General features: G+C 32.3%; 1 protein-coding gene across 1 annotated transcript in view; it reads right to left on the bottom strand.

Moving 5' to 3' along the window:
* LOC134719284 (uncharacterized) overlaps positions 1-23,037 on the bottom strand; it is a 28,200-nt gene extending 5,163 nt beyond the window's left edge. The window contains exons 1-12 of the mRNA XM_063582289.1: positions 23,032-23,037; positions 19,973-20,071; positions 18,864-18,968; positions 17,853-17,945; positions 16,909-16,984; positions 16,023-16,349; positions 9,728-9,976; positions 6,282-6,527; positions 5,398-5,730; positions 3,923-4,032; positions 1,793-3,001; positions 805-844 (exon numbers count right to left, since the gene is read on the bottom strand). Coding sequence (XP_063438359.1) covers positions 805-844; positions 1,793-3,001; positions 3,923-4,032; positions 5,398-5,730; positions 6,282-6,527; positions 9,728-9,976; positions 16,023-16,349; positions 16,909-16,984; positions 17,853-17,945; positions 18,864-18,968; positions 19,973-20,071; positions 23,032-23,037 — 2,893 coding nt within the window. The remainder of the gene's footprint in view (positions 1-804; positions 845-1,792; positions 3,002-3,922; positions 4,033-5,397; positions 5,731-6,281; positions 6,528-9,727; positions 9,977-16,022; positions 16,350-16,908; positions 16,985-17,852; positions 17,946-18,863; positions 18,969-19,972; positions 20,072-23,031) is intronic.
* Positions 23,038-23,463: the final 426 nt, after the last annotated feature.

Raw genomic sequence — 23,463 nt, 5'->3', positions numbered from 1 at the left:
ATGAAAGTTAACAGAAAAAAATAAAAGACTTTGGAAATAAGGGAGAGAGCTTAAACTGTTTCCAAGTACCTATGCATTTTGATATAATTTCTGAAATTCTCCAGATATGAAATCTTTTGCTGAAATTCTCCACACACAAAATCTCAACAGCTCTTGATGCCCACGATATCGCGGGTGTGTTCTAGTTGTTTATAAACTAAGATTCCGTTATCAAATATAGTTACCAGATCATCAGTTTTCCCCTGCTCCTTACATATCTATCGAGCCGATCAGAATAATAAAAAAAAAATGCTCATTTAGGGTATAAATCCAATTGAAAGCTGACTTATACTTTTAGCCTGGACGACTTAATTCCTGATCGTTTTGGCTGATCGGCATTGCTATTAACATTTCAGTCTATCTGTAACACAATAGTTCGGCAAAAAAAATTCCAAAACGAGTAGAGATAATAATTTCCAACCTAATTCTCAGTTTTGACGTCTTGTAGATCATATTAACTGATCGTAATTGGTACGGAGAGTCTCATATTATATACTCTCTGTATTGGTGAATACGACCTTGAAGAGATTGTAATTGAAGGATATTATTTCTAAAAGGGAGTGAACTTAACATAACATCAGTTAACCATTAGTTTCTTATTTATTATTAATGTTCTTCAACTATTGGTAAGATTGATTTTTGAACTATCAACAATCGAATTACGTCAATGCACATCGTGTCTAGATTCATTGATGCTTATCATATTATGATTCTCTTATATTGACAGGAGTTGAGGAATTGTAAAATATAACTTATAATTCTTACCAGAACAATCCCGTGGGCATCTGTCGTCCTTTGTAGGTAACTGTAAGATAGGAGTCATAAAACGATTAATTACAGAGACAATGTCTTCACAGTTATCTAATGGAGGTACAAAACTTGTTTTAGTATGGGGGAATTTGGTTAATTGAAAACAAAATGGGCGGAAGATATGTAGGGATCCATGTAAAAAAACAACGAAAAAACTCCAACAAATCTTACACAAATAATCGATTGTCTCTGGTGCTCACGAAGGGTTAGCAGATTCTGCTCCAGATGTAATATCTGCCCTGTCATTATTATAAACAAGAGTGTATATACCATTGATTTAAAATTGATAGCCCTAAATATTGAGTTCTACTTCAAGTATCAAATTAACCAAGAAAATAGTGTCAATGTCAACTAAATCATGCCTGAAATAAATGTACACGTGTCAATCATTCCACAAACTAAATCTGGTTCATCTACTGTTCATAGTATACACTAGACAGACCACACCATGCGAACAGTTTACGAAACTATTTTCGAATACATAAATTATTACACCACTAGTATGTGTCCGTATAATCACCAGGTTGATGCGAAAATTACCAAAGGACATTCAAATTTATAAGTCGAAAAAAAACCTGACAACGACATAGCTAAAGGAAAAAGACAAACAGACAAACAATAGTACACTAACCACAACAACGACAAACTAGACCAAATGCATAGGTGAATACAATGCACAAACATTTGATTGATTTAGTGTTTTGCATGATCCTAGTAAAGCTTATAATATATGTACAAAACGCTTTATTTATTTATTGTATAGGGTTGAAAAAGCATTGACCATGCACCCATATTTAGAAAGCACCTTTACACTTTAACAACAAAACCAATTTACAAAAAGAAACCAATTAAATTTACTGTTTAGACTTATGTATATTTGTGCATAACTATCTTCAAATAATCTAACAGCAAAACTTTCATTAATTCTAAAGAAAGCATATACCTTGTCTGCAAACCAGATAGACACAATATTAGTTTTGTGTTTTATATTGTGATCCGGGCATTTCCATTCTTTCTTTGATGACAATGTGTGGTCAAAAAAGCAAAGATCTGTTCCACAAGGAATACCAATCTGAATGGTAAACGGTAAATCTCTATTACAAGTAGAATCCTCTGAAACTGAGAAATAGAAATTGGAAATGTTTGTGATGGCATGTGTAAGGCATTCCTGTGCTGTAGATGCAATGGATGGTACAATGGAGATGTTCTTTTCTTTATGCGAAAGCGTAACTATGAATCGGTTTCCCTGAATGTCAAATCTCATATCATGGTCCCCGTCTATTTTTACATCAGCACTGTCTGTAAAGATCATCAGCCGACTGGATTTGGCATTAACGCGTAACTTCCATATTGATATGAAGGTGGCAATGAATCTGTACAAAACAGCAGGTGGTACTACCTCCTCCTTAAATCTATAAGCCAGACGGATGCTTCTGTCATTATCTATCTGTTGGCTGTCTTCTCGTTTGGTACTTATCATACATGGCACCAAGAACAAGTCTGATCCATCTTCATCGTCTTTTGGTCTACATATTACGTCCAAATGAACTAACATGTCTACTATGTAATCTTTATGTGTTGAGATCTCACGGAAACAGTCTTGCTTCCATATTTCATATAAGTCCTGTTTTAACAATTTCCCGCTTTCTTTTATAGATTTGAAGATTTCTTTGAGGTGCTGTGGCCAAAACTGCTCATCAGTGACAATAGAACGTAGTACATCCACCAAAAACACAGGATCAATTATAACGTTGTCTCTCAGGCCAGCTTCATCAAAGTAGATCAGTTTTCCCAGAGCATGGTTAACCTTTAGAAACGATTTAAGCTGAGCAGAGGTTAAGGCTATTTTGTCGTTTTGCTTGTTTATGTCATTCAATTCATCCATTGTAAGTATTTTCTTGTTTTCCTCTACTTTTCTTGCTAGTTGAAGTTCCAGGGGTACAAACTTGGTAGGCATCAGTTCCCCACAGCGGGGATGGTCTAATGCAACGTCTACCAACTGTTTCTTTAATGTGGCTATTTCTTCGTCCTCCTTGTTTCTTGCATTAACAAAGATAAGTGGTTTGTATTGAAGATGTTTTTTTCCTCCATGGTTTTGAAAGAGTTTCTCGATTGAGTTTTCTAATGAAGTTCTCTGTTCTTCAACATCACCCTAAAATAAACATAGATCACAATGTTATATAAACAGCCCAGTGTTTGCAGAGTCTATGATTTTATATATTACCTTATTATATACTTTAATAAATAGCAATGAACAAAGACCAGCCACACTTTTTAATACCGTTGTGTATAGGGGGTTTTGTATCTTAAATATATCAGCTTTTTATAACGACTTTAAATTCCAGTTGTGTATACTAATTATGCATACACGCATGTTATTTCAATAATTACTGGTTTATTCTATCTTTGTTTTAAAGGATTGGTTCATGGACAAGCCACTCACGACACAATTTTTTTAATTTTTAAATAGCAATGACTAAAGACCAGCCATACTTACTAATAACGTTGTCTAAAGGAGACTTTATATCTTGTATAGATCAGCTGTTCATAACGACTTTAAATTTTAATTTTGTATAAACATATTATACTTCAATAATTACAGGTTTATTCTATCATGGTTTTAAATAATTGGTTCATGGACACACCACTCACGACACAACTCTGTTAATCACTGTGAACAAGATTTAATGACCAGGTCAACAAGCATATACAGAGTCAAAGCGGTTCACGAATTTAATTTTTCCCGGAAATTAATTTCTGTAGTAATCTGTATACATAAGATTGATACATAGAACGTAAATCTAACCATTTATTATTAGAAATAATTTACTGAACAATCTCCCTGTTTGTTCAGCATGTTCAGTAAAACTATCACTACAGGGATGCCCTGTCAAATGCTGTAGACATGGTATTCATTATAACAGCAATAGTGCAATAAATTTGATTTTAGATAAAAAAAAAAAAACAAGATTTCAAGATGAATAAAAAACCAGAGAGAGTTTACCTTTTTAAACACCATATGACAACGAATACAGATTAAAAAAGTTACAGTTAAAATCATTATAGTACGTACTTTGACTAGATCTTTGTGGGTTGCCACACATAAAATTTTCGGGTACTCTTTATTTTCCACAAAAGTCTTGCAATACGTGAGAACGGAATTGACCCAATGGATTAGATATACTACAAAAAAGATATACAGTTATATATATATTGAAATGACAAATCTACACTAAAATATATCAAATAAATAGGCGAAATAATGTCATAACTTCTAAAATATAATCTTTTCAATTAAAGATAACCGTGCGTGGTAAAGTATCATGTACGCTTGCAATACGCTGGTAATTTTGATTGCATTCAACCTGTCATTCATACCTGTATCGTGCACAATGAGCTTTCAGCGTGAATTGGGGGTACGAGCAGCGTACCTAAGAGTATCGGGAGTTCAAGGAACGTATGTATGGTGTTTGTCTCACGTAGATGGAATGCACCCTACGAAAGAAAAACAGTCTCTTAAACGTATTTTAAACGCGTCCCGTTCGTATCGGGGACGACATCCCGTGCTTTCAGCGTGTGAAGGAGGTTTACTTATGGGGTGTTTGTTACAAACACCCGCATACTTTTAGTTAAATTCGAACGAGCTTGAAGCGTATACAATGTGCTCTAAACGTATCTTAAATTATCTGTAGCGTTTTCAACACGCTTGTAGCGTATGTATATCTTGCGTGTAACGTACACTTCTACGCTTTGCAAACGCTTGAGCTTAATGAAATGTTTTATGCTGCATACGAATTTCCTAGAGTTACAGCGTTCGCCAAGCGTATACCTATGCACTTCAAACTATTGCAACACGCGTTTAACGTTCTTCTGGCGTGCAACTATCGTATACGGATTTTGTCCATTTTCTCTGTACGTCTGGTTAACGACGATCTATACGCCAATCTGTGACGCCGGCATAAGTTATAATCAGCTTTGTTCAAATTGAAAAATAGTCTGTATGGCTGTTTTCAAAATATGGGTCCCTATCAAATTACAATTATATTTTGCATTCTAAGTTGGTGTAGCAGCATATACAAACATATTCAGAGTGTATAATAAATTTGCTTAGCACAGAGACAAATAATTTTAGGGTCAAGACAAAATCATAATTCCTTTGTTGAAAGGTCACCAGCATTACAAGGCCTTAACAACTGATGACACATGATTTAAATAATCATTTCAAGGCAATGTTTATTTTCAACAGCTCAGTAAGGTCTGATTTGTTTTACTCGCTTTTATGTTAACATAACTATGTAACTAACTATGTATGATATAATGATGGGTAAAGGACCGTCATATTGACCAAACATACTTTATTGATTAATGTCACAATACTACGGTTCTAGAAGATAGATATAAATACATCATAGATATACATTACACTATTTGTTATGCATATATACATGGAACATATATTATGTGTATGTTAATGGGCAATTTACTATTTGTACGTGAAGGGACTATATTTTGTTTGTCGATATCTTCCAATTATAAATTCCTATTTACCTGCTGTGTTTCTTTGCCCCTGACATCCGGGAAGTTCGGTATAATCTGGTATGTCTTCATGTACACCTCTGCTGCCGTTAAAGATCAACAGAAATGTACCCCTACTTGTAATGAACAGTTGGTGAGTCAAATGGTAGATTTTCTGACCACCAAAATCCCACAAGTCTATAGGTACTATCACCATTTCGTACTGCCCTAGAGTACACTGAGAACGGACAAACTTAATTATTTCCTCTTCTGACATATCAATGCCAGTCAAGTTTTCGTCTCGCTTCGTTTTGTCCATCTTTGCACATCTATCATCTGCAGTTTTGATATGTGAGGGCGTTTTACCTTTAAAATAACGTTTTACTATTTAAAAGAAGTAATAATTCACGTAAAAACGATTTAAATTTCAAAAAAAATGTTTTCTATGTATTTTCAGATACGTTATTGTGTAACGTGATCTGACGCCTCACACGTTTGTCGTTATACGTTTTTGAACACGACAGTGTAATTGGGAGTACACATATATTCACAACGTTTAAAATTGTGTGTATGTTATACATGATATAGTATCACGTGACACATGTATGCCATTTGAATAGTGATGCTGTACTTCCATGGATCTTGTAATAATCATTTGATCTAATTTATAAAAAAACAAAGTTCAATCAAACAGAAATGGAAACAATGGTTTTCAGTTATGTTTATTTAACCATACAAAGTGGCAGGGCAGATATTAAAAAGAGGCAATCTAAAAAGAAGGACTTCAAGAAATTATTGTAAATAAAAAGAAAGATTTCAATACATTTCACTGAAAACCATTGTTTCCAAAGATTCGAAGCTTACAGAATAAAAACGATTAATTCATTTGCAGATTCAGAATGATAATATAACTGTACCTTTAAATGCTTTCTGTATTCGATTTGGGAGATCGAGAAAAGCTTTGAACTTTGACTTCTTTTTGACAGCCTGTTGAATATTGTCCTGAGATTTAAGAGCACCTGGATTCGACAAGTTCCCGCTATGCTTTACTGCAGCCTCGCTTTGTTTAACTGTACCTGGATCTTCTGTATCATTAACTGATTTAACAGCTGTCATTTCTTTACTTCTAAGCAAACTTTGAACTGTTGCGTTCAATATGGTTCCTATTAATGAATAATAATTCTTATATGAATTGGATATCTATAAATACTTGAACGGGATTGGCCAATTACATATTTTCCCCTTGGTGTACACTTCAAAAAAACATGTTTCCGAAGCTACTTTCATAAACATCACTGTGATCTATTCATGCGCATTACACATACATGCAGGCATCCCGGGATTTGCAGCAAATTGAGATTGAAAAACAAAAAACATAAATGTTGACTTGTTTCTATTTTAAAGCATATAAAACATAACAGAAATCATCTTGATCATGCCTTAAAACTATGAAAATGTACATAAAATTTAAATTCATATAAAATTCCAGGAAATTTCACGAATTATTTGTGGAAGTTACGTAATGGCAAAATACGACGTCATACGAAGGCCAACTTTCAAACGAAAGATCATTTCGTTACTCGTACGCTTCAAATTCGAAAAAAAAACTAACCGGGGCTCTTACTCACAAACTTAACATAAAAGTCATTCGGACTTTTATTCAGTTTGTCAGATAATCGCCCCGGTTTACAGATTGATCACCTCTATACAAGATGTGTTCAATACTATAATGAAGAATCTTTAGATAAAAAAACAATGTTTCTTTTCGAAATTGATTGTCAACCTTTGCGAGGTTTGCAACCTGTAGAGAATTCTGTACCAGGTGGAATCCATTTTTTTGAAATTTGAAAATGCATTACCCAAAAAAGGCAACTGTAGTTTACCGCTGTTCAAAACTCATAAATCCATGGACAAAAACAAAATCGGGGTAACAAACTAAAACTGAGAGAAATTAAATATATAAGGAGTACAACGAACAATCAAATGTAACACACACAGAAAGCATTAGACACGACCCTCTGAGAATAACAAATATAACAGCAAAACTAAATACATTAATTTGGGATAGATAAATACCGTGACACGTCTTTTAGTAATGTGAATTCACACTCAAAAACAAGAGAAAAGAAACGACACAACGGAAACACAACGTTTAAATGTAACACACACAGAAACGAACTATTATATAACAATGCCATATTCCTGACTTGGTACAGTACATTTTCTGTGGCATGCCAAACCTCCCTTTTTTATGACCATGTGGAATATAACATAAAAATGACAACACAACATTACAGGACTACAATATTAATGAATAGGAGAACGCAATTGTTAAAAAACACACGAAAAATAGCTAACAAAAGGCAACAAGTATAAAGTTTTAATACGCCAGAACTGCATTTTGTCCACACAAGACTTACCAGTGACGCCCAGATACAAAAGTTTGAAAGCCGAAACAAGTATCAAGGACCAAAAGTTAAAAAAAACGACCAGTGTTTTCTGTTAGGTACCAGATCATCCCTTTTCTTTAGAATAGTTTATAATTTTGCAAACTTTGTGAATATTTTAAAATGACTATATAAGTCTGGAATATGACAGTTGTCATGTCTTGTAATTAGGGACTTTTCGATAAGTTCAGTATTGTTGTGATTTTACTTTTTAATTTTTGAGTAGTTTTAATCTTACGATGCCATATAGGAAATGGGTAACAAGGGTTTGAATTTGTGGTTTGTGCCTGAACCTTGGCAACCTTTTTAAAGAACGTTGTGTTGTAAGGTGGTGTTAATCTGTTGGTGTTTTATTTTTAGGGGTGTTGAGTGATTGAAGTTGTTGTGATCTGTTATGTTGTTCAATTTTATGTTTATTACTGCAAACCTTGTTTATGTATTAAAGATAGCAATACACAACTTGGACTGCAAGATTGTTCAACTATTTCTACAAGCGTTACATACCGAATAAAATCTCATATCATTCAATATCAATCCTTTAAAAAGGTCTGTTACCTCTAATGTTATTTGCATACCATTTGTTTGCAAGAGTAGCTTTTTGAAAATGAATGACTGTGTGTCTATCTTCGAATAAAAAACTGTATCAATTTTCTTGCACCAGATACGCATTTCGACAATACATGTCTCTTCAGTGATGTTCGTGGCCAAAATATTTGAAATCCAAAGCTTATATAAAAGATGAAGAGCTATAATCCAAAAGGTCCAAAACGTATAGCCAAATCCGTGAAAGGAATCAGAGCTTTGCATGAGGGACATACATTCCTCAATTTATAATAATTTCGAATATTTTGTAACAGCAAATTTCAATTACACAAAAATCCGTATTTTCATGCCAGTACCAAAGTACTAGCTACTGGGCTGGTGATACCCTCGGGGACTAGTAGTCCACCAGCAGAGGCATCGACCCAGTGGAAGTAATAAAATTAACGGTACCAATTTTCTTGCAGCAGATGCGCATTTTGACCAGATTCGAAGCTGTGTTTTATGTTAAATATCTGCATCAATTGTAAAATTAGTCGTTATTTCAAATGCTGTGCATCTAAAGGTCCCATATGGTGACATAGAAAGCAAACTTAAATAACAAGTATTATAATTTCATCTAGCATACGGTGAATATAGCTCCAAATTGATACGATATGCCCGTACTTGCATTTCCTATCATGATTTTCTGAATAGAAGGTTGGTGCTCAAAAGGAAGCTATTACATCATGAGTTCCAAATGATGAAATTGAAATCATCACTTTCTACATTTTACGGACGGCATCACGAGTTAGTTAAATAGTTATGGAATAACCGTTTCACAAATGATATCGGATATGTCCCTTACGTCGTAACTACAATCCCCTTCCATTTTATGAATGTGACCCACCAAATTAGACTTTTTACCGGATGTGTTATAACAAAATCAACAGGGCGGGTGCCACATGTGAAGCAGGATTTGCTAACCCTTCCGGAGCACCTGAGTTAACCACTAGTTATTTTGTGGGGTTCGTGTTGCTTATTCTTTTATTTTCTATATTGTGTCATGTGTTCTTTTGTTTGTCTGTTTGTCTTTTTTTATTTTTAGCCAGGCGTTGTCATTTTATTTTCAAATTATGTGTCTGACTGTACCTCTGGTATCTTTCGTCCCTCTTTCATAGAAAAGAAGATGTTAAGCATTGGGTTCCTGTAATCATAGTCGTATCATTTAATTGAGCAACATAAGTATAGCAATAAACCTTTAATTTTGTTTCAAACAGGTGAATGTTTACTGAAATAATAATTCCATTATCTTAAATGAGCCTTCAACTCCATACATTACTAAGTTTTATTTTAATCAGTCAATTGCTATTGCTTATTTGTTAATTAATAATTACCATGCTTTAGGAATATCCAACAACGTTCTTTTATGTCCATTCCAGCCCTTCCAAGGTAAATCCAGATACCATCTGTAGATTCCCGTTCCTCTGGAGCCTCGTCACCAACCAAAATTTTCGCTAAACTCGTTTTACCGACACCAAATGGACCAGTCAAAAAAATTCTGTTCCAGTAGCACCTGTACGCCCCGCTCATTAACCGACCTTTAAATTCCTTATCAGAAAATACCTGTATTTCTTCTCTCAGGCCTGTAAAATAAAAGCGATTCTTATATAAATTACAATATTAAGACTTCAATTTGGAAGTATTATTCTGCACTCAAAAGAAAAGAATCAGTAAGAACAAGACGCTGCAAGCGTTCCTGACGAACGCAAATCCGGTTAGGCAGCTTGGACACTTATTACAACTGGTCGTTTTCGCATTTTCGTCCACGGTGTTTGACCGAAAAGATATATGTGTATATGTTAGTTCTATATAAAAAAGAATAATTCTACTTGGAAACAATTAGTGGCTAAAAAGAACTTCTCGGTGCATGTATCAGGTTAAATTGATATAGTGTTGCTGTTCACAAGAACGCTATTAAATCAAGAGGTTCAAATGGTGAAGTTGAAATCATCCCTTCGTAAATTTTACGGACGCCATCATGAGTTGGTTATCTGGTACGGAATAACCATTGTTCAAATGAAATTCGGATATGTTCCTTACGCTGTAACTACAATTTTCTTCCCCTTCTTGAACGTGACCTACCGAATTTAGTTTTCGATATTGTGTCATGTGTACTTTTGTATAGCGTATGTAAAATATTCAACATTGAACAAAAAATGACAGAAAACAGATCTTTAAATTGTAACATGGTACAGTTCAATATGTAAACATATCAAACCAAAATTCACCATTTCACATAGAAAATGTAAAACGTAAAAGCAAACACATCAGCATTGACATTTAATAATAATCAAACACGAAGTGATTCCAAGATATCATTAGACGTGTTAGGAAAAGGGTTTAAATACTGCGCTGATGTTAAATACCAATACCGATACAAGATTTAAGTGTGTACTTTCTGAAATACAATTGCACTGAAAAGTATCCTGGCGGATTATAATAGTTTAGCTCTGTAGTGTGTTTGATACAACATGAAGCGAACAGTTAACGTCGATTCAAGACGTGCATTGGTTTTTCGTAGATGTTCATTCATTCATACATTAAAGCCTGTATCATTGGCGGATCCAGATAAGGGGGTCTGAGGTATGGTCCTTGTTTTAAAATCATAGCACTTGAATGGGGACATATAGGGACATATAGTTGGCACCCCTTTTTAAAATAGATTGATCCTCCCTTGTGTATTTGTTTGATTTAAGAGGACAAAACTAAAATTAACAAAGTGTATGCAAGATTCAAGAACAAAACAATGGTCGGATTTACCGATTCACCCATCACTACATACCGTCTAATTTAGAAAGCGGAGTGTATAGTCAATCTAAGACATTACAAAATGAAGCAAATCGGGGAAAATGACCGACAAAGATTTACCAGACTTTGTTTTACAAGAGGTGAAAATCAATATTCCATTTTTTAAATAACACCCTGAACTAAAGATACTTACATTAACTTCTCCGTGTGAAAGTTTAATGTAAAATCTGAATTCGGGTGTTCAGTTTTGCTGTTTGAGGATGCCGTGGTAACAAGAAAAACAATTTCCGTCCCTTTACCGAAACGTAAATTTAAAATGATTCAAAATAAAAGTCTTTTTTTTTTATTGTCAAGTTCACAAATTTCCATTTAACGCTACTGTGTAACACATATCTCTATTCTAGAAAATGATAAAAAAAACAAATAGGAGATGCAGTATGATCGCCATAATAACAAACTATCATTGGTCATCGTATGAAAGATGCCATGATATAGAGAAAACAAAGAACGGCCCCGATATAACAATTATTTAAAAAAATCAATGAAATTTAAAAAGATAAATCATGATCGTATTGTTCTTATAAATTCGTATATGGTGTGCCTCTTTAGCTTTGTAAACAACACTGTGCTAAAATTCTCAATAACATATACTTAGCGCAGACTCAGAAATATACATAAAAATGGATGTTACAATATACTTCCCAGGTAAAGGAGTAATTTTGGCCTCAAATCTCAGGTTCATCTAACGAAAGATTTTGACCTCTTTTTAAACACTTAAGGTGGTATGGGTGTCTTTCGCCATCTTGGATGGTAACAAACAGAGAATCTAATGTCTATATTTTCTATTAAATTAGCAAAATTTGACACAGGAATGCAGATATTTAATGTGAATTTTCATTTAAAAGAACCAATTTATAAGAATATAACTTAGAAATAGTAATATTTTTATAAGTGTTGATTATTTTAGGTTGTTTTTTAATATTTTCAAATTAGCAATTTAAGGGGAGGTAACTCTAAAACGGTGCATTTTCTGAAGAACTCTACATGAAATTCTCCTAATTTGTCTTTTAGCTGGAAAATACGTACGGTGACCCTATCTTTGCTTTTGATATTCTCAAAGCATTGTCTGAAAGCAATCTTTTCCTAATTTATTATATAATTCTATCAATTTGTTTAGTTTCTATTCACAAAATATTTGTTTTTTCCTGTATAATCCATACAAAATTTGACATTTTGTCACAACCTGTAGCTTGAGAAAATGCACGGTGACCTATCATTTTTATAATATTTTTGAACATGTATCAATAGATACTACATTTTGACAAAGTATGAACAAATTCTATTATTTTTATTTTAGACTCCCATACCACCTTAAGTGTCTTTTTCATTTGATTCAATAAATTTATGTAAAAAAAAATGTATCTAATGTTGTCATCAAAAACGATCCGATTCAAGCTCAAATATGAAAAATCTACCAAATATGCCGAAAAATGTCACTTTTCAGATGTTTTTTGTCAAAAAATGAAAGTGGCCGCATCCGTGTTCATGAATAATAAAATTCACGGTACCAATTTTCTTGCACCAGATACAGATTTTGACAATACATGTCTCTTCAGTGATGCTCGTGGCCAAAATATTTGAAATCCAAAGCTGATATAAAAGATGAAGAGCTATAATCCAAAAGGTCTAAAAAGTATAGCCAAATCCGCGAAAGGAATTAGAGCTTTACATGAAGGAGATATATCACAATTATATATGTTATGTATTATCATTAAATACAACTTACATTTCAATATTTATGATGAACGCGAATGCGGCCACTTTCCATTTACACGACAACCGTCTAAAAGTTAACTAATATGCAAGAATTGTGAAGATTTCAGTAATCTAGCATGACTTAATAGTGCTAGTACCAAATATATGTGCCTTATTTTGTCAAAAACGGCCCTTATGTATGTAGCAGAAGCATTCTACTATCAATAAATAACTAAAAGTTTACATTTTAACAATTTTGTAAAACTGCTATATTTTGGGGCAAAAAAGGGGTCTTTCTGGACCTACTCCTTTACATGTCTCGGAACCTATTTGCAGACCCTTTGCCGACTTTATTGTTATAAAAAGTGCAATTAAAAAACGACAAAATAACATTTATTCTTATTCGTATGCATAATAAAAAGAAGTAATGCACAAGAGCTCGGAGAAATCAACAAAATACAAATTAAATAAAATTCCGCGAAAGACTATTAATCTTTTTGGTGCATTTAAGTCACTTCAAAATAAGACGACATACAAATTAAACCGCTAAAGTTTAAAGTTTTCTGTTACGTGAACAATTGAAATTCGTATGATATTGTATTTAAACTGATTTCTGAGGTAGGTTTTATTTCATTTTCTATTATATTGCACTGTTCGCATATTTACTCACTTCAGCAAGTCAACATGGCGACTCCTTGGTTACAAAATGTTAACCCTGTCTTTCACAGAAGCTTATGAGAAAAATATGTAAATTAAATTGGCTTATGTTGGGTTTGAGAATTTAAAATATTTTTGTTTCAAACAGTTATTCACGAAATAACTTACGCAAGCTACATCTTTATAAAGATATTTGAGCTTTATATAACAAGGATTAAAAGAACAGCCACACACACAGCATACCACCCTCATTTCAGTTCTTTAAAAGACAGTATTTGTCCTATAAGAATCGAAATATATTCTTAAATATACAAATAAAAAAAAACCACAGGAATCAAATCACATTCGAATGCGAGTTTTTACTCTCAATCAATGATTGATGTAGAGTAAAAACTCGGATTCGAATGTGATTTGATTCCTGTGTTTTCTTTATTTGTATATTTTGATCCCTTTGTAGATATTCCCTGTAGTCGTTCAACAAAATTGTAATAAAAAGGGGGATAAACGATCTAAAACTTAATCGATACTGTAATTAAATAAATGAAATTAAAAAAAAAAATGCGATCGTATTGTTGTTATAGAGCCCAGTCCGTGTATTGAGAAACACATTTTTTTCAATAGTCAGGATTTAACATCACCATTTCAGCACCACCTGACTAAGGTTGTAAGGGTTTCAAATATATACATGTAGCAACATAGGACTATTGTTCTATCAAGATTTACACAATCGAAAATATTTTTTTTGAAAATCTCTTTTTTTCCCTCTCTCTCTTTCACTCTCTCGCTTTCTCTCTCTCTCTTTCTGAGACTATTTCTCTCTTTTTTCACAATCTCTTCATATAGAAATATCTACATTATATAATAGAAAAAAAAAGGTTTACATGTGCTATGCATACATTACATGTTGTTTGCTCTGTTCCATAAATAGGTGAAAAAGATATATATTGATATAAATGTTGTTGTTTAAGATTACATTTCAGGATAAATAATAAGGATAGGGGCCCAAAGTTTTTCAAGTTCAAAACCTTTGTTGTATTTTCTTGCTGTATATAACTCTAAGTTATAAAAGTTTTTCAGTCTATTTCTGAATTCAATTGCATTTGGAAGCTTTTCGTCTAGCTTGCATTTATAAATGTATTTTTTGGCAAAAATTACAAGAAAATTTAAAAATAAGCTTTCTTCTACAAAAACCAAGAATTTTTTTTTTTGTTAAATTCAATGTTAACATAGAAATTTTTCAGACAAGCACAAAACAAATATAATAAATTGGATGTCACTTGACAATCATAAAATAAATGTCCAATAGTTTCATCTTCACATCTACAAAAAGAACATAACTTTGTATCTTTGTTTTTAATCTTATATACAAATGTATTTGTAGGAATAATCCTATGTAAAAACTTAAATTGAAAATTATACAAATATGTATCTCTACAACCTTTCTGAAGTATACAAAAGTATTTCTTCCATTCTTCAATGTAAGAATGCAGCTCATCCTCCCATTTTGAAAATTTTACAACTGGTTGATGTGCACATTTTACAATAAGATTATTATATATGAATTTGATATTTTTACTCCTAGTAATTTTCTCCCAAAAAATATCCTGTGGAGTAAAATTTTCTAAGTCAGTGTCAGTGTTTTCCCTAATACACTGTTTTACCTCCATAGGGATATTTGATATCAAACTGTAATAGTGCATATAATTATTTGTCTGTACTTTTTGTTTAATCTGATCAAATGTGAAAACATCTCTCCTTTTATTGTCAAAAATGTAACAGAGGTTTTGCACACCAGCAACTCCCCATCTGTTATATAATGCGAAATCTTCTGTTTTCGCAAAGTTCAAGATATCAAGCGAGAGACACTCCTTGACATCAGATTTAACATGTGGTTTAGATGAATGTAGAGCTTGAAAAACATCTTTTAAAAAAGGATTGCTGAGTTGATTTCCAATCTCCAAAAGTTTGAAGTTGTGTAAAGAAAAAGATCTTGCACCTCCAAATTTTTTCAATATCAACTTAAGAATATTTTGCCAGTCTCCATTCAAATTTGCAAAATATCGTTTCACCCAACCGACTTTAAGATAAAAGTTGAAAGATTGTAAATGAATCATTTTCAAACCTTTCTCCTTTTTATCTGCAATCAGTGTATCACGTTTGGTTTTTTCTGGTTTTCCATCCCATATAAAATTAAAGAATAATCTGTTGATTTCATTCAACATGGATTGACATATAGAATCAATTTCGGAAGTGCAAGAGTCTTAATAACAGTTACCTTGCCAAGTAGTGCTAGCTTCCTATGCTGCCAACTTTTCAACAATTTTGAAATATCAATGATTTTTGCTCTGAAATTCAAACTGGGCATACACTCTAGATCTAAAGAGATATTTAATCCTAAAACCTTAAAGTTTGAACAGGACCAGCTTAGATTTTTTTCCGGACACAAAACCAAGTCAGAATATCTCTTACTTCCAATCCAAACAACTTTTGTTTTAGTTGTATTTATCTTTAATCCTGAGACTCTGTGAAATTTTTCAAAACAAGAAAGGGTCTCTTTTAATGAATCTTCACGTCCATCCAGTGTAAGAAACGTATCATCTGCATACTGACTAATGAGTGGCAGATTCCCATTTATATTCACCCCTTTTATTTTTGGATTCCCTTTTAGCTGTATGGCAAGTAATTCCACCCCAATAATAAACAAATAGGGAGACAACGTGTCCCCCTGGCGACAGCCTCTCTCAAGGTTGAAAAATTGGGACATATTACCATTATTAATGACACAGCTCTTAGCATCTGCATAAAGCACATCAAACCATTTACAAAAAGAAGGACCAAAATTAAAACTAATCAAAGCCTGCTTTTAAAAATCCCATTCTATAGAATCAAAGGCTTTTTCAAAATCTACTTGTAATAGCAATCCTTCTATATATTTTTTTTCTAAATAGTGCATTAAATCATATAGAAGTCTAGTGTTCTCTCCCATGAATTTCCCTTTCATAAAGCCCTTTTGTGTGTCACTAATAATGGCGTACAGTACCTTATTGAGAAACACATTGTTACTTTATTATTATTAAATATTATGTCAGTATCATTTAACAAACTCATACAGGTAACTTTAATTGATGATTATCTGTGCTATTTGAGATGGGCCAACTATAGCCTGTGGCATATAATAACAAAAATAAAAGTATTCCAAAATACGAATTGACTACCACACATAAGCGAACATTGCTAATATACGTCAACATAACATTCAAATTTATTAGATTTTTAACAGTGGTTGTAAAATCCTTGGGATTTGGTTTTGAAAATGTATATCACACATATTATTTTATCATATAAATAATCAAACCTGTGGGGATTGGTAAAAGACCTTTTTGCTGAGGTGTTTTTGAGCTGACGTTTTGCTTCTCTGTTGACATGACACTCTACAACATAAAATGTAAAAGATATCAAACGAGTAAGTAAATTAAATGCTGTAACATTTTAGACGTACTTACCTGGAATAAAATTGAGAATGGAAATGGGGAATGTGTCAAAGAATGAATGCTTAATATTGACCAACTAAAAATCTAGGTGTTTCTATTGGTTGAAGTCAATTCTTAAAACACATTACATATGACTTTTGGCGAATAATTGTTTTGTTTACATTGTTGTTCTACGACGATTTTGATCAAATCATTATTTAATTTTAAAAACACGAATACAATAATTATTGATGTTAAAAGCAAATGTGTTCGATTAATCAAAAACATTTAAGATTCATACACAATTAAACATGATATTTCCATAAATAAAACAGACCACATTGTTGTCCAATGTTTTATCAGTTTTTAACTGTACAAAACAAGTAAAAACGCACAAAGTGTTTGATATCATATTGATGTTAAAAATATAATATCATCCAGCATTTTAAACTCGTGTTTTAATTTTGTTATGAATTTGTGTTCTAAATTGGTTTTGCATTTTGAAAACACTGATTGTGTGTAATTATAAATCGAATACTGTTCCCGTGGCCTGCCTAGATGTATCGATTGAACAGTTTTGACACATCCTGGATCTGCACAGTAGAGTTTGTTTTCCTCAATTCATCATTTAAAATTAATTTCTGGAAGCCCAACTGGAATTTTAATTTGAATGTAAACAATGCTACATAATCACAAAACAAAACAATATGACTTGCATATGTTCAACGTTTGTTTCGTTTTAATCATTCAAAAGCCTGCTAAAATGTTGAATATACTGTTTAAAACTTTAATGATCGTTATCGACCACTCAATAAACCAGAAATAGTACCTTGAGAAAGTCCATTATTTCTTTCTTTCCTTGTTTTATCTGTGCATCATCATCACTATATTCTATTGCTGCCAGATCATAAGGAGTTTCATTCTGAAACACATTCTAACCATCTAACTATGCACCATTCACATGTAATTGAGTATAAATTTATTCTACACACTGTTAAATACAGATAAAACATTTATATTTACGGATATACGTTCATCAATTTAAGACTACTTCGAATTGGACAGGGTCCAGTCTAAGAAGAATGTGTGTAATATAGCATGTGGAAAAGAGTTGAAAAACGGTGGTATCAAATATACAATTTTACCTGAGACCACGAATATCCAACCCTTTAAAATATGATTTAACCTCCTTCTAATAAGCAATTATTCTTTTTAAGACTGGATGTATTTTGTTGATTTAATAGTTTAGCTGTTTGGATTGTCGGAAGAAATTGTACATCGGTAAAAAACATTTTTAGACATGCCTTTATCTTCAGTCTTAATGGGTATGATCTAGTGCATTTTAAGAGTCTGAATAGTGATTATAGCTGACTAGTGTAATAACAATAACGCTCGAATGACTGTATAGCAAACTATATTCACATATCGTGTATTTGATTGGTAAATATATCTATAAGGGATTACGTTTGTTACTGTTTTTTCGGAATTAGTTTTTATTTGTTGGTGGTAAACATAGATGGTTTTGCCTTCACTATTTGTGTTTCTTAATATGTGGTCGCTGGTTGTGCCTCATATCTGTACATTCGGATGGAGATTTGTCGCATTGGCACTCACACCTCATCTTCCTATATCTATAAAGATACCAGGATATTTTGCGGCTATTATATCTGTGTTCTTATTTTATATAATCCTTATATGAATTATTAGTACGAAATGTTAACGTTGAGAATATAATTTTAATTTGACAACAAACTGAAATATACAAAAGTGCGGCGAATATTGAAAGTATACCAATAAATCATTTGTTTATTATAGTTTACACTATTTTATATAGTGTTACCTGATGTGTCACAACCAAGGGACTGATTCCTCCTTCTGTTATCAGCCATTTGGTGACCTGTAAATGTCCACCCTGAGCCGCACAATGTAATACCGTTTCTCCATCCTATACCAATACAAAACTTTGTTACATTCAAAGGTCAAATAACATAAATACCGAACTCAGAATAAATAAAAAAAGAAAAGTAAATAAACAAATGGCAATATCAAAAGCTTTAACGCGTCAAAGGTAGGAATAACAACAGTTACTGTAATATTCCTGACTTGGTACAGGCATTTTCGTATGGAAAAAATGGTGGATAATTTTAAATATATAATTGCATTTTTTAAGGCATTACTATGTAAAAAGAAAATATCAAGAAATACAGAACTCCTTGGAAAATTTCATAAGGAAAGTCCTAAATTGCAAAATCAAAAGCCCAAACACATCAAACGAATGGAAAACAACTGTCAAATTCTGGACTTGGTACAGGCATTTTCTGGTGTAGAAATAAGTAAATTAAATCCGGTTATAACGCTAGATATACATCTCACTTGTAATACAGCCTAATCAAACTCCAGTATATTGACAACGATGTTTGAACAAAACCAACAAACCCAATAGATAAAAATGTGTCATAAAGGAATACAACAGCAACCCGAAACCCACCAAAAACTTGAAAGGATCTCAGGTGCTTCGGAAAGATAAGCAGCTTCTGCTCATCTTGTGATATTAAACAAATACAATAGCATTGTGTTACAAATATTTCATTGAAAACTGTCGGATATTTGGGCAATACTATATCATAGCTACATCACAATTTCAATGGTCAGCACTAAATAAAATGCATAGTCTCAATAGTATGTATGTTCTAAATAAATTTGCAAGAAACAAGAAGTTTGTAGTGAGGTGTGACTACTTCTATTATGACGTTAAAATTATGTTATTGTTCTTAAATGTATAAAATGATTATGAATAATGAATTCTGTACGATGACAAGATAAATGTGAATCCTCTTTTATATAAATGTTATGTTTCTGGAATATGATTTACATTGCATCTATAGTATAAATCTAATCTTACTTAAAGGAGGATTAGGATTAAACTCTAAAGATAATAACTTTCATTACATATGATCTAGTTTCTTTAATACAGCCAACTCCGATTAGGTACTGGACAACTGTCAGGTGTCCATTGTCAGCAGCGACCAATAAAGGCGTAAGTCCAATCTGTAATATCAACATATACCAGATATAAAAACTTCTAAAAATAGGACATGTTGTGTAAATAAACTCACCATAGATACCAGAACTTAATTAAGTATATACGCCAGACGCGCGTTTCGCCTACAAAAAAAATGAAGTAACATTTATAACACAATATTCAGTGGTTAATGAATTAACATACTACTAATTTCCCTTTTTTTTATTATTTTAAAATCATATACAAATAAACATTTTTTTTCATCAGATTGGCCAATGAGATTTAAGTATTTTTTTTTAACAAAATAAAACATGTATAAATTGAATGTTTATCCATTTTATATCATTTAACATTAAAATTCGATCAAATATTTACAAAAGAAAAGAAAGAATATCAGTAGCCAAAACAACCACAAACATGGAAGTATCTGATTCAGTTCTGGCCTTAAGCAACTTTGATCAGGTACTGGATAATCTTATATTAGCAACACATAAATAAAAGCAACAGTAGTATACCGCTGTTCAAAACTCATAAATCCATCCACAAAATAAAATCGGGGTAACAAACTCAAACCGAGGGAAACGCATTAAATATAAGAGGAGAACAGCGACTTAACACTAAAATGTAACGCACTTATACTTTTGCAAACAGTAAATTTTATAAAATGACTATACAAAAGATGTCCATGATAACACTGAAGTATTAACTTATAACAGGAAAAAACTGAAATACATTACATAACCAGACATGCATTTGCATCACTAGTAGACACATCCGAAAAAGTTTAAACCTCAACGCCAAGTGACGTCATATTTAAAACTAAAAAATGACGAAACAATTACGTCATTTGAAATTGTAAAACATATCATCAAAAAATGAAAAATTACGTCACATTAGAATGAATAAAATATAATTAGGATTATATTTAAGATTACAGATGGGTGCACTTCTAACCTGTACAGCAAGTTAACTTGATAACCAGTCATTTGGACTGGTCAAAGTTAACCTGTGACCAAATATAAGACTGCTCTGACCAGTCCTAGGACCAAAATCTAGTTAACTTGAAAAGCGGACTTGGTCCTAGGACTGTTTTTATGTCTGCCAAAAAGTTAACTTGGAAACAGGTCCGCTATTGATATAAGTTAACTTCGAACCAGTCCTGTCATAAGTTAACATAAGTTAACTTCGGAACCAGTCCTGTCATAAAGTTAACATAAGTTAACTTGGAAACCGGTCCTGCCACAAAGTTAACTTCTGCTTGGACAAATCCGATCAAAACCAGACCTGTTCCCAAGTTAACTTTTGACTGGTCTGCTCTACACTAAGTTAACTTGTAACCAGGACCGCTCTTCGTTAATTTAACAAAAAATAATATCTTTTTTTCGTAGTATAAACATCGAAAATAAAGTAATTTGAAAATTAATACTTCCGTTTTATGAACAGGATTAAATACAAATATTTGAAAATAAGTACGCACAGAACGTAACACAAATTAATCTGTGATCTGACAATCTATCTATTATAAAAACGATATCGGTTAAAATGATAACAGGCACTGAATATATATATATATATATATATTCCGAGATCAAAATCAATCATATTATGTATATTTTTTAAAAGAAGTATGTTTGATGTTAGGTGTATACGTCCTTGTTAGTTATACATCCTTGAACTATGCAGCCACAATCAGCAATAGTTTAATTCATTTAAATAATGACTAAAAATTTTTGCTCGCCTAAATTAAGGGTGCCAGCATGTCCTCTTTTTATTCAAAATACTGATACTAACAAAATTTCAGTAGTGTTGATGCCTCCAGTTGACCTGTACAACAAAATTATATGACCGCATCCACCAAAACTGACCATATATGCACTTTAATTTGTAAATCTATATACCCGCATAGTAAATCAGCCATATTTTTTATGTCAGGTTTCAATGTATAATACAATCATGACAATGGACAGCAAAATTGCAATATAATAACAAAATTTTTTTGTTCACATCAATTTAGGATACCAGCATGTCCTCATTTTATTCAAAATATTGATACGTAACAAAATTTCAGTAGTTTTGATACCTCCAGCTGACGTGTACAACAAAATCATTTGACCGCATTACAAAAACTGACCATATGTGAACTTTAAATTGTAAATCTATATACCAGCATAGTAAATCAGCCTTATTTTTCATGTCAGGATTCAATGTATAATACAAACATGACAATGAACAGCAATATTGCAATTAAATAACAAAAAAGTTTTGTTCGCATAAATTTAGGATACCAGCATGTCCTCTTTTTACATAAAATACTGATACGTAACAAAATTTCAGTAGTTTTAATACCTCCAGCTGACGTGTACAACAAAATTATTTGACAAATGTTTGACCGCATTACCAAAACTGACCATATGTGAACTTTAAATTGTAAATCTATATACCAGCATAGTACATCAGCCTTATTTTTCATGTCAGGATTCAATGTATAATACAATCATGACAATGAACAGCAATATTGCAATTAAATAACAAAAAAGTTTTGTTCGCATAAATTTAGGATACCAGCATGTCCTCTTTTTACATAAAATACTGATACGTAACAAAATTTCAGTAGTTTTAATACCTCCAGCTGACGTGTACAACAAAATTATTTGACAAATGTTTGACCGCATTACCAAAACTGACCATATGTGAACTTTAAATTGTAAATCTATATACCAGCATAGTACATCAGTCTTATTTTTAATGTCAGGATTCAATGTATAATACAATCATGACAATGAACAGCAATATTGCAATATAATAACAACAAATTTTTGATCGCCTAAATTAAGGGTGCCAGCATGTCCTTTTTTTTACTTAAAATACTGATACGTAACAAAATTTCAGTAGTTTTGATGCCTCCAGTTGACTTGTACAACAAAATTATTTGACCGCATCCACCAAAACTGACCATATATGCACTTTAATTTGTAAATATATATACCCGCATCGTAAATCAGCCATATTTTTATGTCAGGATTCAATGTATAATACAATCATGACAATGGACAGCAATTTGCAATATAATAACAACAAATTTTTGTTCACATCAATTTAGGATACCAGCATGTCCTCATTTTATTCAAAATATTGATACGTAACAAAATTTCAGTAGTTTTGATGCCTCCAGTTGACTTGTACAACAACATTATTTGACCGCATTACCAAAACTGACCATATGTGCACTTTAATTTGAAAATCTATATACCAAGACAGTAAATCAGTTATTTTTTTATGTCAGGATTTAATGTATAATACAATCATGACAATGGACAGCAATATTGCAATATAATAACAACAAATTTTTGTTGGCATAAATTTAGGATACCAGCATGTCCTCATTTCAATCAAAACATTGATACGTAACAAAATTTCA

The sequence above is a fragment of the Mytilus trossulus genome, chromosome 5, assembly GCF_036588685.1.
Source record: "Mytilus trossulus isolate FHL-02 chromosome 5, PNRI_Mtr1.1.1.hap1, whole genome shotgun sequence".
Taxonomy (NCBI): domain Eukaryota; kingdom Metazoa; phylum Mollusca; class Bivalvia; order Mytilida; family Mytilidae; genus Mytilus; species Mytilus trossulus.
Note: the sequence above shows the minus strand (reverse complement) of the source record. Positions and strands in the feature narration are given on the sequence as shown.